This window comes from Hippopotamus amphibius, chromosome 1 (genome assembly GCF_030028045.1).
Source record: "Hippopotamus amphibius kiboko isolate mHipAmp2 chromosome 1, mHipAmp2.hap2, whole genome shotgun sequence".
In the NCBI taxonomy this organism is placed as follows: domain Eukaryota; kingdom Metazoa; phylum Chordata; class Mammalia; order Artiodactyla; family Hippopotamidae; genus Hippopotamus; species Hippopotamus amphibius.
The window spans coordinates 229,815,559-229,836,319 of NC_080186.1; the positions used below are offsets into that span (position 1 = coordinate 229,815,559).

At 39.0% G+C, this 20,761-nt stretch overlaps 1 protein-coding gene across 4 annotated transcripts in view; it reads left to right on the forward strand.

Moving 5' to 3' along the window:
- The window catches only part of PDE4D (phosphodiesterase 4D), a 688,956-nt gene that overhangs the window by 345,917 nt on the left and 322,278 nt on the right, over positions 1 to 20,761 (forward strand). Inside the window, exon 1 of one of the 4 annotated variants that reach the window (XM_057743103.1) lies at positions 13,514 to 13,854. The exons of the other annotated variants lie outside the window; for them this stretch is intronic. Within the exon in view, the coding sequence (XP_057599086.1) occupies positions 13,766 to 13,854 (89 nt within the window). The 5' untranslated portion in view covers positions 13,514 to 13,765. Of the gene's footprint in view, positions 1 to 13,513; positions 13,855 to 20,761 lie in introns of those variants that run through there. 4 annotated transcript variants of the gene reach the window in all.

Sequence of the window (20,761 nt, forward strand, 5' to 3'; positions counted from 1 at the left end):
TCCCCAAGAAGGTGGAGTTCCAAGCGCTCACAGTGGTCAGCTGCTCATTAATGGACACGTCACTGATTTTTGTCCCTCCCTGTCCAACCCCTAACTTCCTACAATTACCTCCCTGCCTCCTCTCCAAATAAAGTATCCACACCAAGATTTTGCAGTGTCTGCCTGGGAGCAATTCAACCGAAGACTATTAAACATCTAAATGTCAGTGTCCAAGAAGGAGGAAAATATGCTATTCTGAAAACAGGGAAAATGTCAGGGGTGGAGATATAGCTGGGAGGTGTCCGTCTTTGACACGCCTGTGTGAAAGCACAAGATGTAAACATGGGTTGGTTCGTACACATATTTGTTCCTTTCTTCTCTGCCTCATGTTCTTTTCCCCACGTGAACACAATGATGCTGATCAATGAACAGTCTGAGCTTTTGGCAGAGGCCATAGGAGAATTTCTAGACAGTAGTAGCCTGAGAAGGGACGACAATTTGATTGGAAAGGCGGGCATCTTGGAAACTTGTCTTGAATCTGCATTTGCGTAGGAAGGCCTTTGTTTTTTACTTTTCTTCTATGTTAGTTGGGATGCTTTTGGAGAAACTGGAGATTATAGAAGGCCACGCCAAGCCACCCTTTGGTGTTGTCATTACTTGTTAATACTAGTTTATGCTCAGCTGTACTATTCTGCTTGCCCGGCTCAGAAGCATGTTTTGTATGACAGTTTATCCTCATTAACTAGGTAAGATAGCCAGTCACAGGCAAAGCGAAAACTGTTCTTACTTCCAATCACTTGCTCAACTGAATGTGAAAACAAATCATTTTCTCTTCATTTTGAATGAGCGTATCAGATAAAACGCAGCTCTTCTTGCCATATATTGTCTCACCTTCCAGAGTAATTTCAGTTTCACCTTTGCAGGAAGCAACCAGAATTTAATGTTTCCTGATGAGCAGTTATCCAGATCATTGTAAATCAGTGGAATCATTTACATGAATAAGATTTTTATTCTAATTAAAGAGCTAATTCAAGCATAGGAAAACGTCCCTAATTCTCACATGACTCAAATGACAGTGTTTTTATCAGTCATCATCATGTAAAGTTTCAGGTGACTAATGCATTTCTAAATGGCTCTCATACCAATACTAATATTTTGTAATTAAATGGTTCTCTATTTTTGAGATGAATGGACAATACTTGATTTTTAATATATTCTCCAATTTTCAGTATTCAGTTGCCTTTTGTCCAATGGAGAAGCAAATGCCCTGTAGGTCTAGTTGAAGCTCTGGGCTCTTTCTTTGGGTGAAGGTACAGTCCTGAACACCTCTCTTCACAAGGGGGAGCTGTGTGTACATCTGGCTCTGTTCATAGAACTTCCTTGCAGACTGGCACGAAGTGGGTCTCTCCATCTGCAAAGAGCTAGGTCTCTCTCTTTTTGCTTTTTTTCTGGCCAGGACTCATTTACCTCCAGGAGGCAGACTGCTCTGTCTTCTCTAGTTAAATGTCTGCCGACGGCATCACGCCGCCTCTAATTTGATTTTAAATCATATCATCCTAGGCGTTAAATGATGTATATGCTTTCTGGCTTCCCCTCACTTCTCTCTCTGACCCTTTAACATCTCAGCAACGTGTAAACTGTCAGAAGTGTTTAATTTAACATGAATTCAAAAGTTTTTATTAATGACCTTTGGTTGAAATTTAATCAAACTAAAAACCTAACACTCCTGGTGGGAAAAAAGAAATTGGATTATTCAAGGTTTTTAGTAACACATATTTCGTTTTACCTAATTATAAAAATAATCCCTATGTGCAGTAGAAAATTAGAACATTACAGAAAAGAATGTTTAAAAAGGCCTATGATCCTACTACCCAGAGATAACACTGTCAGTATTTTGGTGTATATTTTTATTAATTTGATTTAATTGATAAATTCTTTTCATGAGTAACTAGATTCTACCTATTATTAGTAATTTATAATGCACCTCTATCATGTCACATAATTATTATTTCTTTTTTGTGGTGGGAATTAAGATCTACTCTCTTAGCAAGTTTGATGTTTATAATACAATATCGTTGTCTATAATCACTATACTGTGCTTTAGATCTCTTGCAAATCTGTACCTTTAAACAACAACTTTCCTGTTCCCCAACCCCCCAGCTCCTGGTAAGCCCCATTTTATTCTCTGTTTTCAGTAAGTTCAACTTTTTTGGATTCTGCGTGTGAGTGATATCATACAGTATTTGCCTTTCTCTGTCTGACTTATTTCACTTAGCAGAATGTGCTCAGGGCCCTTCTATGTTGTCGTAAATGGTAGGACTTCCTTCTTTCTCACAGGTGAATGATATTCCATTGTGTGTGTGTGTATTTTATATACATATGTGTGTGCATATATAGACTTTGTGATACACTTTTTAACAAAGTATTATCACTGACATCTTGAAAATACCACTGTATGCTTTTTTATGCTATGTTTGCCATTTTCACTGAACTGCTATGATAAGTGACTACTAGAATTGCAAATACACATCCTTAAATATACCTGAAAAGTCATTCCTCTGAATCTGAGATGCTCTACAGCCCTCTGGGCACCTGAGAGCCAAGGCTTCTGAGATGACTCTGCAGTACTTACTCTTTCTTGATTGGATTCTTTTCAAGTATCCAACTCCAAACATGAGCTGAGAGTGTTTAGTAATTATTTGTATGAGATCTTTGGTTTCATGGAGGCTAAAATTAGGTTTCCTCTGTCACTCTTATGATGTCATTTGACCTTGACCTGCATCTCAAATTGCTGAGAAGGTAGCAAGCTTTTTCCATAAGCACACCAGAAATAGTAGGTGAAAAATAGATTCATTGTTATTGGGATTTTTGTTTGTTTGTTTTTTCAAAATAGAGTCTTTTTCTTGTCCATAACAAACTAGGCCTAACATTGATATATTACTCATTTATAAACATAACAAAAGGAAACACAAAATACAACCCAGAGAAAAATGAGAATTCCCATTTACTGAAACAACTCCTGATTCATAGATTTATAGTATATTTTGTACAATATTAGAAAGTGTGTAATATGCCCAGTCATCCCATTTCTAATCATCTGACTGTAGTCATAATTTACTGAGAATTACCCTGTGTGAAGCAACCCAGAAAACTTATTACCTAGGACTAAAGTGGCATAAGAGCTCATAATTGACAGCTTTTATCACCTAAATGGATATTGATTTTGATAATTCGTAATGTTTGGCAGATCTTTAACATTTACTGTGTAATCATTAATTTACTTTTGCTAGATTTAGGAATTCAAATTTATTATGGTATTTACAGTACATGGAAAAAACACATTGTCTTTGCCTATACAAAGTCCACACTTTTAAATAGACTCCGTATGAAAGCATAGAGACGTAAATGTCAGTTCAGCATCATGGACAAGCCAGGCATATTCTTCAGGCGAATCTCATGATAACAGTATGGTTCCCATGTTCAAGTCCAGTGTCATAATCACCTGTTAAGAAGCAAGCTCTTAAATGTTACCGGCAGAACCTAAGTGGTGGCTGCATAGCTTAGGAAGAATTCACTATGAAATTCTTTCAACTTCTATGAATTTTTGAAAATTTTCATCATACTGTTTTGGAAAAAACTCTCTTTTTGATATGGCAAGAGCCATATTCTACATTTTTTTTCTGAAACAAGTTTTATACGGCTCATCAAGTCTGTGTTTTCGCCATCTGTAATTGCGCTCATTCTGGAATATTCCAGGACTGATTGCCCTATTTATGGCATTCATTCCCCCCCCCCCTTTATTTGTAAAAGAAAAATGCCAAGGGACAGTTGGTTTTAATGTTGTGAGCAATATTGGTACATTTTATTGGGAAAATGCTGACTGCCATAGGTTATAGAGATGTTTTTAGGAGGTGAGATGTTTTCCCAGTCACAAACCTCTGTAAAGAGGGACCATTTTTCTTTTGTATCCTTAGCCACTTAGCACTGACTTAGACCCACACGCGGCACTAGGCATGAAATAAGAACTTCTTTATAAATGTCTCTATCCTGCACTCCTCCCAGTTTGACATAATATTAAGACTAGACTGTCAGAGGAGAGATGTTTCCTGGGCTGGGTGCTGTGAAAGGTGTTTCACCAAAAATATCTTATTTGATAATGTCTGTCATCTGAAAACCTACCTTCTCCTTAATTATATACTTTTTTTTTTCATAAACAAGAGCTCATATCATTATGCATTTCTATAAATATTTTGTATCCCTTCTCTTCCTACTGCCCTGATACTTTTTAAAAATATAAGCCCAGGGCTTCCCTGGTGGAGCAGTGGTTAAGAATCCGCCTGCCAATGCAGGGGACACGGGTTTGATCCCTGCTCCGGGAAAATCCTACATGCAGAGGGGCAACTAAGCCCATGCGCCACAACTACTGAGACTGTGCTCTAGAGCCTTTGAGCCACAACTACTGAGCCCACTTGCTGCAACTACTGAAGCCCATGTGCCCAGAGCCCGTGCTTGCTCCGCAACAGGAGAAGCCACTGCAATGAGAAGCCCGCGCAGCACAATGAAGAGTAGCCCCCACTTGCTGCAACTAAGGAAAGCCCGTGTGCAGCAACAAAGACCCAATGCAGCCAAATAAATAAATACTAAAATAAATCTTAAATAAATAAATATATATATGTGCCCGGTCCAGTTTCTTATAAGCCTTGAGGATCTATCTTCATTTCCTTCAGCTCTGAGCTCCGTTGGGTGTAATTGTGTCCGCCATTGATCACCAGTGTGCATCTGGCATGGCACCTGGCACATGGTAGATGCTTAAGATATACTTACACGTGGATGGGAGGGCAGAAGAAGAGGACAAGGGAGGGAGGGAGAGAAGGAAGGAAGGAAGGGTGGATCAGCTGTTGAATAAAATTTCACATGGAAACTAGCTTACTAGGTCATATCTATTAGGGTTTTGTGATTTAGTTACGTTCACCCTTATAATCTAGAAAAAAAATTCATGCCCCAAACATTACATACTGTCCTGTAGAGCTTAAAAATTCACAGTTATGGTTTTGTTTCTTTGACTGCAACCTATTTTCATTTCAAATGGAAATTTAATCCCTTCAGTCACCATAATTTATATATCAAACTAAAATAGGTCCAGTTTAAATCAGAATCTGCCATAAGCAAATGATTGTGTGTGGTATCCCCTGACCAATGAAATGACAACTATGTCTTTTCAGATTTACTTCTGTATGTGCAAGGTAATACGTTTAATTGAGGAACTCCCTAATTTAGAAAAGGCTTATTTTCTAACATTTAGAAGTAAGCCAGGGTTTTACTCAAGGCCGCGTTATTTCCCACTTACCAAACTTGGGAAAGTCACTTAACTCCGCTGAACCAATAGAAGTAAAATTTGTCACAGCAGTGGAAGCAGGAGCTAGAAGCTGCGCTTTTGCCTTGTCAGTGGCCTGATTGTGTAAATGTCTATGCAAATGTCTTAGGTGGTTTTGAGGGATGGCTAGAAAATGGTGCCTTAAATTGTATGCATCCTGTTATAAAACAAATAACAAAACTAAGCTCTGTTTTCTTTCACTGTTACTCAAACACCCAGATTTCAGTTTTAGCTCCTAATGCATTGCTACCATTGGCAGGATGGACGGAAAAGTGTTTATATTAGTTTTCTATTTAAAATATACAGAGGGAAAATGCAGAGCAATACACAGTGCTACCAACACTGACATTACATTATTATTTCTCCTCAAGCCTTACTAAACCCTGCCAAGCCTCCTCTCTCTCTGCCTCTCTGTCTAGTTATCACAGTTGAGCCCACTCAGCCCCTACCTAGAGCCTCAGTCTCATCCCAGACCAATCTTATCCCTAGAATTAGGAATTTGAAGAGCTTGGCTGAACCAGCTTCCGTGAAGGCGGGATTTGAGATAGGCAAAACTGGCCTGGATTCACATCTCTGTCATATATTAATTTTGTAATGTCAGCCAAGTTACTTAACCTCTCTGAGTTGATTGCTCATCTATAAAATGGTAATAGTGATGTCTGCCAGTGAGTTGGTTAAGACTGACTCAGATTATGTAACTATTGTACCTGTTATCTGTTCCTTCTGTGATAATCCAAAACTTCCTTCATGACTTAACTCTTCAGTAGAAGGGACCCACCCTCATTCATCCCTTAGCTCACTTACTGCCCAAGCATATACTGGTTAACAACCTGGGTTTCGCAATTGGAGAGGCCTCAGTTTTAACCTCAGATCTGCCACTGTGTGATCATAGGGGCCATAGCCTCCATTTCCTTAGCTGGAAAACAGAATAAAAAATAAGATAAGCTCATCGGTATATTATTGTGAGGATAATATAACTTATGCTAAGCCCTTATCACCCCGTAAATACCAAATAAGTGGTTGATATTGTCATAGTAAAATAAGGAATTAAAAAGGTACCCTGACCTTATGATGATGTCTGCTTCACAGAAGCGGGCTGCGTGGGGAGTGTCCGGGTGAGGGTCGGGGTCCTGGGGGTGGCACGTCAGCAATAACTGCCCAGGAATTGGAACGTTTATGAATATTGGCTCCAATAAATGGATATCCAGATTTAGCGAGATATTGAACACTGTCATGGAAAAAATTCCTAGTGCCAAAGTGGAAAGCATGAGATTGTTTTTATTTAGAGATTTGTGGTATTTGGGGTCTTTTTGCTTTCTCCCGAGGGAGCAGTTTTGTTTCTTAGCCTGGTAATTCCATCACTGCTTTTCTTGTTTGTTAACATAGCTCTAAAAAACTGAAAGAGGCCATTTCTGCCCTTATTTGATGCGTGGTCAACAAGGAGAGCAGTGTGAGTTGGAATCAGTATTGCAAATGCTTTTCCAATTAAACAACCTGTCTTCAGGATCCCATAAGTTTTCACAGAATAAATGGTAATGTTTCTATATTTAGGTGAAGCCCAGGATTTTGAACAATTGAGAAAAATTCCATCAGCTAACTTTAGTAGAATCCCTTACCGCTTAATTTTTTTTAAGTTCTTTAAAGAGAACCAATAGAGGGTTTTCAGTCTGCAAATAAAGCATTAAAATTTTGCTATAGGATTAACCTTTAAAACATAATAGCTTTGATATGCTGTCCTTACACACTTAGGATAAAAGATTTCCAGTGGGGTTGGGGGGAAAGGACCATCAAAGCTTAAGATTGATACCCTTCTAAAACTGGTTAAATGATATGCTGACGTACCATGCTCACGAAGTGTCCGTTTTAGGGGACGATTCTTAAAATGGAAATGTTTTTAACAGTATGGAAAATAGTCTTCCTAGATCTCCACAAAGCTTGCCAAAATTAGTAGTGGTACCTAAAATTTGAGGTGGCATTTTCCAGATGCTTTTATGTAAATTACTCCATTCGTCTCAAAAAGTCTGCAGTGGTTCTCTTTTGGATAAGACACTGAACTCAGCAAGGTCAGGCAACAGGGTTCGAGGTCATATGACAAGTTCATAGCATAACTGTGGTTCTAATCCCCCCTACTAGGGCTGCCCTGAATACTTGCCCAATGGTGTTTCATCAAAAAATAAACAAACAATTCTGGGGACAGGCCTGTATTCATTTGGTCATAACAGTGACAGTGGTTTTTCTGGTTTATTTTATTTTATTTTAATTGATTGGTTGCTAGGATTGTGGCTTTGTCAGAAGGTGCATCTAAGGAAAGAGAAAATAGATAAATCCCACCTAAGTTACCCATGGCAAATTTGTTTACCCCTATTTAGGAACATAAAAGAATATAATATAGGTGATACATCTTACTTTCAAGAAGTCCTGAGATGATTTGTTTACTCATTCATTAAACGGAATTATTGTGACTTGTTTATTTTGTTAGGCACAGGGGATTTAGTGGGAAAGTAGACATGGTTTATGTCCTCATGATGTTTAGGTCAGTCAGGGAAGCCAAACATTGAAAAAGTAATTACAAATACGCTGACAGTGACAAAGAGGAAGTGCAGAGTGCTGTGGAGACATCCTTTGGTCTGGGAAAGCAGGGGAGGCTTCCTGGAGGAAGTGGCTTTCAAGATGAAGTTCTATATCCCCCTTTCACTCAGCAGTCAATAATTAAGGAGTTTTTTCAATCTGCAATCATGAATACAATATTGAAAAGAAAATTTTTCTGACTTTTAAAATCTTCATATACAGAAATTTAGACAACCATTTACTGACCCCAGAAGACTTTTACACACATTTAAAAACATCATTTTTAGTTCTTTATTTCAAGTGATTAGCCTATATTAATTTCAAATTTTTTTTTTTAAGAATTTGACTCTAGAAATATTTCCTGTTGACTACTGTAAAAAATCTCCTAGGTCTTTGTCAGTCACTTAAGAAACGTAAAATGTCTTTCCCTTCCCTCTCATTTCTTCCTCCCTATTTTTTTTTCCTTCAACCCCCATTTACTCAAGTGGTTAGAAAGAACTCAGCACCTCATTGGATAGAAAGGGCTTGATCTAATTATCTTCCAAATTGCTAAAACTTTCCTAAAACATGTAGATAGAAACCTTGAGTATATAACAAAGCATTTTGATTCACAATTCAGTTTTATCTTTTACTCTTATATTTAATCATGCCTCTTTTCATTTATTTTATTCTCTGTCTTAATAATTTTAGCTCTTTTCAAATAACAACTGCTGGAGAGGGTGTGGAGGAAAGGGAACCCTCCTACACTGTTGGTGGAAATGTACGTTGATGCAGCCACTATGGAAAACAGTATGGAGGTTCCTCAAAAAATTAAAACTAGGGTTACCATATGGTCCAGTAATCCCATTCCTGGGTATATAGCCAGACAAACGTATAATTCAAAAAGATACATGCATCCCTATGTTCATAGCAGCACTATTCACGATAGCCAAGACATGGAAACAACCTAAATGTCCACTGACAGATGGATGGATAAAGAAGATGTGGTATATATACACAGTGGAATACTACTCAGCCATTAAAAAGAATGAAATAATGCCATTTGCAGCAACATGGATGGACCTAGAGGTTATCATACTGAGTAAAGTAAGTTAGACAGATATCATATGATATTACATATGTGGAATCTAAAATAAGAAACAAACTTACAGGCATAGAGAACAGACTGGTGGTTGCCAAGAGGAAGGGAGGGTAGGGGAGGGATGGATTGAGAGTTTGGGTTTAGCAGATACAAACTATTGTATGTAGAATAGACAAACAAGGTCCTACTGTGTAGCACAGGGAACTACATTCAATATCCTGTGATAAACTGTAATGCAAAAGAATATAACAAAGAATGTATCCATATGTGTAACTGAATCACTTTGCTGTGCAGCAGAAACTAGCACAACATTGTAGATCAACTATAGGTCAATAAAAAAAACTTTAGGGGCTTCCTGCACTGGTTGAGAATCCGCCTGCCAATGCAGGGGACATGGGTTCGATCTCCACTCCAGGAAGATCCTACATGCCTCGGAGCAACTAAGCCCATGCGCCACAACTATTGAGCCTACGCTTTAGAGCCTGTGAGCCACAACTGTTGAGCCCATGTGCTGCAACTACTGAAGCCCACGCGCCTAGAGCCCGTGCTCCGCAACAGGAGAAGCCATGGCAATGAGGAGCCTGCGCACCAGAACAAAGAGTAGCCCCCACTCACTGCAACTAAAAAGAAAGCCCGCACACAGCAAAAAAGACCCAACACAGCCAATAAAATAAATTAAAAAAAAAAAAAAAAACTTAAAAAAAATTTTGTAACAAAATAAAATAGTAATCATAATTTTAGCTCTTTAATTACATTTTATTCCTATTTGTATCCCAGAACATGTATGAATAAAGGATGCATTTGAGGCAGCTTAAAATTCAGAGTATGCTTTCTTAGGGCTCTCGAGACTATGGTGTACCCTCAATTCTGTTAGCATTCTGCTGTATTACAGTTCATAAAGAAAAGTTTCAGAGCAGTTTCCTTTCCTTCATTTCAGAACATGGAATAAATGACCTCTAAATCAAGTAGACACGAATAAGATTTAGAATGACTATCTGAAAGCAATTCAGAGAAAATGTTAGCATTATTTTGCAGCATTTCCATTTGGAGTAATAATTGATAGTTGATAGTTATACTGTATTAATGTAATAAGAGGCCTTGTTTAAATCACAATTACTTATACTGAATGAATAAGCTTTCAGAAGTGCCCAGGTCCAGTTTTAAATTTCCTTTTGGCACACCCTTTTGAAACAGATCGCCCTGAAAATAGAATTGTTATAATGAAACTATTATCAGAGGTAGATGATAACATGAAAATGAAATGAAATTGTTTGCTTCCACCTTAACTTCTGCTGCATTTGAGTCTGCAACCAGCAACTGTTTCAAAAGACAACATGATCCTGAACCCATATCTCTGCCCACTCTGGTTTCCTGAGGCAATCAATGTATTTCAACATCACACAACCCCACTAATGTAACTATCTGTTTCTCTGAAGTTTAGCTCAAACCTTCCCCTTCCACTTGTCAAATAGTGACTTGGTGTGTAAATAAATGCTTATGTGGATTATGTTTAAATTCTCCTACTTTTAAATTTGGGATTGTCAGATTTGATTCATAGTAGCTATCTCCTATAAAGGAAATTCTGAATTTATCTGTGTCAAACATCAAACCCCAAACTTGCCATTTGAACATCTGGAATCTTGGAACCAAAATCCCAGAAATGTTCAAGAGGCAAAGATGCTTTACTCGGAGCTCTGCAGAACATAAGATGTTATTGGCAGGAAGTGGGCATTTTCTTGAGATTTTAGGGAGATTAGGAATTATGTGACTAACGGTTGGGTGAACGCAAAGTTTAGATTTCAGAATCTGGTTTTCCCTGGGATGCAAATTTAGTTTCCAACTTGTAAAAGAAGAGTTTGTCTCAGAGATGGAACATCTCTCCTTGACATTCAATCATGCTTTTCCTAAAACTTCTGGAAAATAAATGCTTATTAATATGACAGAAATTAAAATATTCAAAAGATTTCTGCTTCATTTTCTTCTCTACCCTTTAGTACATGTGAAGTGAAAGTTATAAACAGCTGTTTTAAATATAAATGACAGCAAAGGTTCATCGTAGCAAACATCTTATTTAATTTTTTTATTGCTTCCAATTGCCTAAATTCTCATGACTGTGAAATACTAGGCAGTCCCTCACAATAATATTAATGTTTATACTTGAAATTGAGGCTTAACTTTGCTCACAATTAGTCTCAGAAATAAAGAGTTTATTTCTATGACCTTGCTGAGACCTGGTCACCTCAAGGGGATTATGCTTATCTGTACAGAAGAAATGGGAAGGAGGTGGTGAGTAATTAAAGGAGAAAATAACATTAACATTGGCAGATACTTCTTGTATCTCTATTTAATTTCACATTCGGAAAAAGGACCAAAGTTTTCATTTTCCTGGTCATCATTTCACACTTACAGCTCCATTGTTTTATTCTTGCTTAACTGTTCTAGATGTCTGCCTAATATACGTTGCTGTTAGAAACAGGTAGACATTCTACAGGACCTTCATCATGCATTATTATTATGCCCTTATATTTCATCAGTTAGATATCAGTTAACAGAACATTCTTTTCAAAATGTAAATTGCTATGGACAAAGACAAGTGTTAGTCAAAATGCCTGCCTGCTGCTGGCGTTAGCCTGGATGGGAAGATAGGGTCCATCTTGCCATGACAAGTGCATTTGGGATAACAATACAAACAGCATTTGTCTGCTTCCAGTGTTGTGTATGTGGGCTGCAACTTTCATTTCTAAAAACCACTGATGCTATTTGATCTACAAAATTTGAAATGCTGCTGGATAAAATGAGAGCTTTATATTGTATGGAAGGTGAAGGAAGGAAGGCTTTGCCAATACCTTCCCTCCTGCTCTCTTGCTTGTTCTGTGTCCACCCCCTCCCTCCCTTCACACCAGTCCATCCCCCACCAGTTTTCAGGGACATCCCTACTCTTTACCCAGACTCCCAATTTTTTTCTCCTGTCTGGCTTCAGTCTTGGATGAAGCCATTCTACTAAAGACCGAGTTGTTCAGCTCTGTGTCCACTCTGCCAGAAATGTTGACATTTCCCAAGAGCTGTCCTGACATGGAAATTTAATAGACGAATGGAATGAAGTGTTGATAGTGGAATTTAATACACCAAGAAGGGCAGGCTGCTGTAGGCACCTTCTCAGTCCTTTCAAAGAATACCAGGAAGGTGACCACCCATATGGCTCTTGTGAAATGGGGATCCACATACAAAAGCAAAAAGGTGTCGTTTGTGAAGCATTAAAATAGTGCTGGTTGATTCAGAGAGGATGTGTTTATTTTTGAACTCTTGGCTCCTCCAAGGTCACTGCTGTTCGGTCAGCTATCACTCACCCGCTCTTTTAGTCCAACTGTCAGATAACAAAGAGGTGAAACCATGAAAACGTTTTCTATTACTCATTCCCGAGGCTGATACAGAACCTGTAGTGTTCTCAGGAACCCCTGGTGTGCTGGATGCTGTCGTGAAAATAAGTGTCGTGTTTACTGACCTGAGCTTTTACAGAAACTACAGGAATAGTTTGGACCCCTTGGGTATATAAGAGATAGGCTGGGCTATGGGGGGGGGGGGGTCTCAAAATTTGGCAGATGTGGTGATGGTCCCCAAGCTCAACCGTTGGTCAGATTTGTCCAGTCCAGAGGGGGTTAAATCGCTGCTGGGCGCTCCAAGCCTCTCTAATCTTATCCCGGAGAAGTGGAGTTCTGCCTTGGTTTACAGTTGAGGTCACCGGTGGGGCAGTGTTTGCATAGGGACTGGTGGGATTATGCCACGTTGTTCATGTTAAGTAGCACTTGGTGGTGAGCACCTATGACGACATTGGGGTGCTCTGACTGCTGCAGCACACTGTCTTGAAATAGATGCCTCACCGAGATGTGCTGGACCCGTAAGACAGGTGAAGGGCTCTATGTGGCTTTCATCATTTATGTAATTTGGAGGAAGGTTGTTTTCAGAGACGTATCAGAGAGTTCAGAAATGTTTCTAGGGAGTAGAAAATGAGCAAGACAATTGATCTCTGTTGTCAGAGTCACCCATTATAACTCACTCTCCAAGGTGACACAGTATCTCCTTGAGGGAAAAGCTGCCAAAAGTGTGGAAAGTGATCTGCCTGTTTTCTTCTCAAGCTGACTTGCAGGGACGCGCTGGTATTTCAAGACCGTTAAATCCTGGTGGAAGCTTTGCTAATAACTGTGTTCATCCCTGTTTCTAAGAGAAGTTGAACTAAGGAAAATGATATTTGGCAGCTAGCTGTGTGAAAGTTAGTAAATCTTTGTCGAATTTCCCAGTCATGGGCATGTATTTACTTTTTTCTTTTTTAACAAAGGCCCTGTGTTTACTTTTTTTCCTTAAACTTCACACTTGATAGAAAGGTTCGCCCACTTCAATCATGCCTTTCACAGTATGTGTGTGTGTGTGTGTGTGTGTGTGTGTGTTGTGATTGTGCTGTTTAATCAGGGCTGTGTTTAAAAACAAATTTGCAAGGGAGCACGTCTCACGTTATTAATAAGATAAAATCGGAGTGAAGCAAGCTCTGTCGCAAAGAGCAAGTGTCATACAGCAGGAAGTCCCAGCCATCCCTTCCAGTCCTGCTTCAGCTACCCGCCACCTCCTTGGCAGCAGAGAGCACCGCACAGAGGAAATGCCCTCCCTGAGCCACAAGTGCCTCCTGCTCCTGAAGGGGCCCTCTGGCCCCAGGGCCCTGCACCCACTCTGACTTGCCTCTGTCTCCAGCGATCCTGGCACCTTCATTACACATGGCTTCTGTTTGGGATCCTTGGGGAGTCACGGTGCCAGGACCCTCCACAAGAGTCAAATCAAGATTGCGTTTCTCGAAGTCCTACAGGTATTATTTCTCTCTCTTTTTGGTGGCCGGGAAGAATTTTTTGTCATCAGCCTCTGTAGCTTGAGGTCCCCTGCAAAGAAGTCTTTACCTGCGTTGATCTGTTTAACTTCTATTTCCTATTCCACGTTAAATTGGCAGGATAAATAGGCAGTACACAGAATAAGAGCTAAGAAGATGTGAACCTTAACATAGTCAGGGGTATTTGGGAACCTGCAGAAGTAGAAGGAAATTGACTAACTCTAAAAGCTGATTTTGAGAGTTAAATGGTGAATTTAGAAAAGCATTCCTGTGACTGGCATCTGGGAAAGTGTGTTAGCGTGCCTAATGGACCTAACGTTGTCAGAATTGGTCATACTAACCTTCAGTTAACCCTTTAAATGTCAGGAAAGGGTTCTTGTTTGATTCAACAAGCGAACAAAAAAAAAAAGAAAGAAAAAAAAGTGAACAAGCAACACCAACAAAACACTACTGTGTTGTTTATAAGTGTTTCAGGTCACATTCACATAGAAAAGTTGAAACCATCTCTATGGTCTAGGTTGTAGTTCAGAGTTTTAATGTTGCCCAGGAGAATTAGCAACCATGAAATTGAAGTAAATATGTTATTAATCCATTATGTCTAAAGATTTCTGTAGAAATCATATGAAAAATCTTGACCTCATGACCTCAATAAATTATCAGTTACACCTTTGCTTTACATTCAAGTGAGCCTATTCTAATCAAATAACTAGGAAAAACAGAAGACATAAAAATCTTTGCTTTCCTTCTTTGCTTTAGTGTTTTAGATATCTGTAAGAAAAAGATTGATTCTTCGCACAGTTTTTGTTTCTGATTGGTTAGTCTATAGCACTGTAAGCTATTTCACCAATAGCAAAATGGAGGTGAAATTCTCTGCAAAATCTCAAGGATAGGTCTTCCTTCTTTAGACCAGATGTAACATATATAGTAACTACCTGGCCTTTATAAAAGTACGCATTACATTTGGATTAAAATGTGTTCTGATTTACTTGCGTAGAAGAAACTCAAAGTTTAGGTTAAAATAATTCACCAGAATTATTTATTAGTTTTAGCCAATGTAAAAGATGGTACCCTTGGGATTTTTTAGGGAACTGTAAAGTCAGAGAAATAAAATTACAAAATTCCCTAGTAAAAGTGCATAAGCAAACGGACAAGGGATAAAGTGAAAGTTGGCAGTTAAAGGTGTAAATAGTACTTTCTTGCTACTAGATGTACATCTACTTCTACTTCAGAACAAAATAAATGTCTTTTATTTTTATTATGTTAATAAGTTACAGTTAAGACTGAGTCAGCATTAGAAATTCTGTGCCTGCTGTGTGCTTTACTTTCTACTGAATGCTTCTCATGTTTATTATTTGCATCGCCTGCTTGTTATGTGCTAAATTGTAAGCTCATCAAAGATTTGTAAGCATTACTGTGAATATTTCCAACAGATGGTCACTTCTAGACACTTCTTATCATTGAGCTCTGTTAACAAGTTTCTAAATATCATAAATATCTGACTGCTGGATGGGGTGAAAACAATAGCATGTTGGACTACAGAATTTCAGAAGTCTCGAGAAATGCAGCATTTAAGCTCTACCGTATGATTTGTAGATATATTATGAAACTTGCCTTCTTGGTATGCCAAAGATATTTTCCTTTTCCTTGGTCAGTTTGATCCTTTCCAAAATACAACAAGCACTGGAATGTCTAAGGGTGAGTTTTCTATGTATTCAAATGCCCTGTGTTTGTAGTTCGAACAGGTTTCTTTCATAATGGGTTTAAGAGGTGAAGATGACATCCAGAATAGGCACCCTGGGCCAGTCTCCTTTGAGACCTGAGAGATTTTGGCCCTCATTCATTTGCTTTTAATCTGAGTCTTAATTGCCCATAAAATGATTCATTTTTTATATGTACTGCCTTCACTGTTCTATGGGTCCTATTTTGTGTCTCCCTTGGACTCTAAATTCCTTGAGGCCAGAGGCTCCCTTACATGCAAGGAGGATGCCATTAATGCGTATTTGGTGAAGCATCTTGCTATACTCTCTTAGTTGGAATCACCCTTTCATTTGAAAAATCAACTTGCTGATATGATCAGGGCCTTGCTAATATGATCATAGGCCAAGAGTCCAGTGGAAGGTTAAGGAGCTGGCACAGCAGTTGGACACTCTCATGTCACATTTTCAGAGGTCTCTCAGTGCTCAGAAAGACCGTATGCATTCAGTCACAGCGATATACTGGCAGTAGTGAAGAAAGATGTTTATTGTACCGTTTTAACAGACCACACCACCATGAGTCAAAGTATTTATGTATGTGTACACACACACACACACACACACATTTAAATTCTACATTTATTTTTGAACAGCACTATTTCATTGCATAGCATTCTTGGAGTCAAAAGCGTTAAGGTATTTGATGCAAACGTTTAAACTATCGCACAATTTTGCAACCCAGTTTTTGTATTTTTTCATTTCTTTTTTAGTATAGGAAATCTTTAAAACATGGAAGCTACTTAAGCTTATCTTGACCTTTGAGAGGCTTTAGACATGATTCCACTATTGATGCAGCTGAAATAACTGGGCGTTAACCAACAGTTCTTTGTTGAATTTCCCCTTTACAAGTTTGTTTGTTTAATAAAAATGATTTCATATTCCGTGAAATCCTCACATGTGTCTAGTAGGGTGTCACTGCTTTCTTTGAAGATTGAATGGACATTACGCATAGTACTGGTGATACACTTAGCTTTAAGCTGGAATACTTGTCTCTGGCATTGTTTTCACTCCCTGCTGGCATTCAAGATGAAGGAAAGCCACGTCTGTAAAGAGTCTGATTCTTTAAAGTAACAGCAAATCTTACGTATTTGATGAGTGTTGATCCCTGAGAAATACAACCTTGGGCAGTTACACAATGCTTAAAATAGATTTAAAAGTAGTTTTTCAGCAGTGGCGAGTTTTTGCCTTTTGTGGGTAAACTGTACTTTTAGAGAAAGTCAAATATAATTAATATGAGAGAGAGAGGATTACATCCTAAAGAGGCTAATTTTCCTCTGTGGACCTAGAATGAGAACCAGTCATTACTTTAGAGCCACACCCCTCGTGTCTGTTTTAGAGCAGAGGGAGAGGGGAGTGAGGTGCTTATTTTAGATTTGAGAAAATAAGGTCAGTCGTAAACTCATGCTGAAGGTTTAAATGTAGTACCTCAAAAAATTGGGAAGACGATGATCTGGGAAGCAAAAAAGAACAAGGAGCTAGGACTCAGCAGGTTGGTGGACTGTAACAACTCCCTAAAGGAACACTGGAACATTTTGTTTTTTAAAAACGTTATTGTTTGAAAATATAATAACATTCAAGGAAACTTGAACTAGAAAGCTACTCCTCTAGAGATGGTCTTTTCTTCCAACCAGAACAAATCCCAAAACTTTCTGCTTTCTGTCTTCTCAAAAAGGAATGTTAAGAGGAACATTTTATGGGGTGACTATGGGGTGGGTGTTGTACAAATAGAGGAGAATAATTTCTAAGGGACCTTGAAGTGCAGGGCAGAGATGATTTCACCAGCATCCCACAGGCCAGGAACAAAGTACATTCTAGTTCTCCTGCCCCTTACACTAATAGGGGTCATGGAATATCCTACGTCATTGACTATTTGCTGAAACAAATAACCCTAGATAAACTTAAATTATCCCCTGTGCAAAGTTTGGACAGTTATGCTCAAATCTTCAACTTTGATCAGGAGATTTTTTAGTAACAGATATTTTCAGGGACCATTGGAAAATATGGTTTCTTAGCTACTCTTAGTTCCTACCAAAACGGAAGTGTAGCGCATCAATGGCTGTTGAATTAAACCTCAATTTGCCCACTGGAAAATTCTGGCTAGAGCCCAAGTCTTAGAAAGAGAAATGAGTGCCACCAACAACTCAATAAGCTAGGATGTAACTTTCTAAGTATCACATTAGTACCTCCTATTGTATGGCATTTAAAAAAAATTTTTTTAAGCTTTTCAAATGTAACATGTTCATAGCTGTTCTTTTTAGTGTTCTGTTCCATAGCTCATCTCATTCAATTTTTAGGGTAAGTGAAAAGGATGGGTATAATTACCACCAAATAAGAGAAGAATTAGAGATTTAGGGATCAGAGGCTACACAACACACCTGTGGTCAGAAGTCCAGAGTAAGAATAGTAAGATCTAAATTGTATTGGGAATTTATTATGTGCCAGACAGTGTTCCCAGGGCTCTACATACATTATCTCATTTCTTTTCTTTCTTTTAAATTTTATTCTATATTTATTTGGTTGCTCCAGGTCTTAGTGGCGGTAGGCGGGCTCCTTAGTTGCTGCTTACTGGCTCCTTGGTTGTGGCATGCGAACTCTGTGTTGCAGCATGCATGTGGGATCTAGTTCCCTGACCAGGGATCAAACCTGGGCCCCCTGCGTTGGGAGCACGGAGTCTTAACCACTGTGCCACCAGGGAAGTCCCTACATTATCTCATTTCATCTCACAAAACAACCCCACAAAGGGGACTGGCACTGCCTTTATCTTACAGATAAGGAAGCTAGGCAGAGAGAGGTTAAGAAATTTGCCCAAGTTTGAACCCTGGCAGTCTGTTCTAGAAGCTAGACTTCTAGTCACTTTGCCACCTCCTGTTTCCTGATCAGATTTTCTTATCACCACGCAAAGGAGAAGTTCCAAAAGGAGAAGTGTCATTCTAATAGACTTAACTAGCCTCATTGACTCAACTCAAAATCTTCCCTGAAGAGAGAACTCCTTGTGGTGTAGAGTGGGGCTCAGTGATCAATCAAAACATAAAGTTATCAAATAATATCTGAACAGTCTTCTAACTAATTGAGATTGGCTTAAAGTAGAGTTAAGCAAAAGCATCAAAATATGTGTTTCTTATGAAAAAAAAAGGAAACTAATCAGTGATTTTAAGTGCTTCTCTCCTCTCTTTGGCTTTTTCTTCCTTGGCTTCCATCTGGTTCATTTCATGTGGCCAAAAACATTGGTCATGTGGTTGCATTTTACTGCCAAAATGTTGCTCCTTGGCCAGCTGTTTACAGGAGCCAGAAGATTATCTGAGCTACAGAGCTCAACTTCATCCTGTCTCATGCCTATTTATGCCACTGGCATTGTCTTGAATATTGAAATGGTATTCTTAATGATACTCCAAGTCGTGAGTAATATCAGCTAAATTAAAGGTGAGTAAAACAGTTTCCTGATAGGCAAACAACAGTCATTATGAGAATAACAACGTGGTTAATAGCCATTGCACATCATGGGAGGGGGTGTGGTATAGGAGGGAGACTTTGGCTTTAGGGCCAAACAGACCACGCTTGAATGCCAGCTCTCCTGCTTTCTTAACTGGGCAGTTCCCTAACCTCCATTAGCAGAGTCCCTGTGTGTAAGTGGAAAATAAAATGTCTGCCTCAAAGGGCCAGTGTGCCCTTAAATGAAATATGTACGTAAAACTAGGCCTGCCTACTGCCATCTCTTTAATAGCATTTTCTATGTTTCCCTTAGGGTTTCGCCAATTCCGTGATGCTTCTTTTGTAAATTACTTCGAAGTTAACTATTATCATTGGAACCGCTCTTGGTTACAGAATAGCACAGTACAGCTCGCCTATAAACAATTACCTTATAAGCAACTTGCACATAGGAAAACAGCCTCACCTTGACAAGGTGTGGGGTGTAGTGATTGAGAGCTGATTGGCTCTCCAGCCGCATTGCTGAGGTTGAAATGTCAACACTTCTACAGCTCTGAGACATTGGTCAAGCTACTTCACTTCAGTTTGCCTTAGATTCCTCATCTGTTCAATGGGAGGGTGTGAGGATTAAGTGTGTCAGCCTTAGGTCATGCCTGGCACGTAGACAACAATAAAATTAATGTTACTTAGTATTAATACATCCTAGAATGTAAGCTCCATGTGGCAGCAATGTTTGTCTTTTTTTCCATTTCGGTATTGCCAGCGCCTGAAGGGTGTGTGGCATATGGTTAGATGCTTGATGTGTATGTACTGAATGAATAAGCCCATCAGCCAGTGTTTTTAGGCCCCTGGTGAGAGTATGGACACCCTGCTTTCTTTCCCCGTATCATGGCACAGAGTGTTAAGGCTGAAGAGACCCCAGAGTTTGTCAGCTCAGTCCCATCACCCAACACTGAAAAGCCTGAAGACCTCTCTTAAGCCCTTAAGTAGGTGAAAATCCAATGCAAGAGACAGACATTCCGAGAGCAACGAAGTTACATTCCAGAAAGAAAGCCTGGGAGTGAACCTGAAAAAGAGAAGCTTTGTGCTGGGCTAGAGGAACACGCTTGGTAAGAACTAAGATGACCATGAATAAAGCACTCAGATATTCAGAATTCAGAAAAAAGATTGTGTTCTTCAGAGACTGCTTGTTAAATGCCAGTGATAAACCTGGTTAGCGGCGCGCTGGTAAATGTTACCAGCCAGGTCTCTGTGAAGACACCAGAAAAGCTTATTTGTAGTATTTGCTGATTTCTGTGGCAAAAATCCTCCCACTGGCCCATTTCAAGCCACAGAGGTCGCTAACTATGGAGCTGGCTAAAGATGCAGAGTGCCACATATAGGTACAATAGATGTAAATGACCTCGAGAACATAGATAATAAAATGGAGTCAGATTATTAAGTGATGAGTTTTGAATATTTAATACCATTCTTTTCAGCATAGTTTATTTAATTGTAAGCTCATATTGTTTAATTTTTGATAGCTGCTAGGTATAACAACTGACTTAGAAATACTCCTGAAAATTTAACAGAGAGCGTTTGCCAACTAGTCTGGACGGTTCCACCTCTGGACGGTTCCAGCACATCCCTGTGCCTGGTGCTTTATTGGCCATGTAAAAATATTTACCTTATATTAGGGATAAAATGGAGAGGAAAGCAGATGGGTCTTT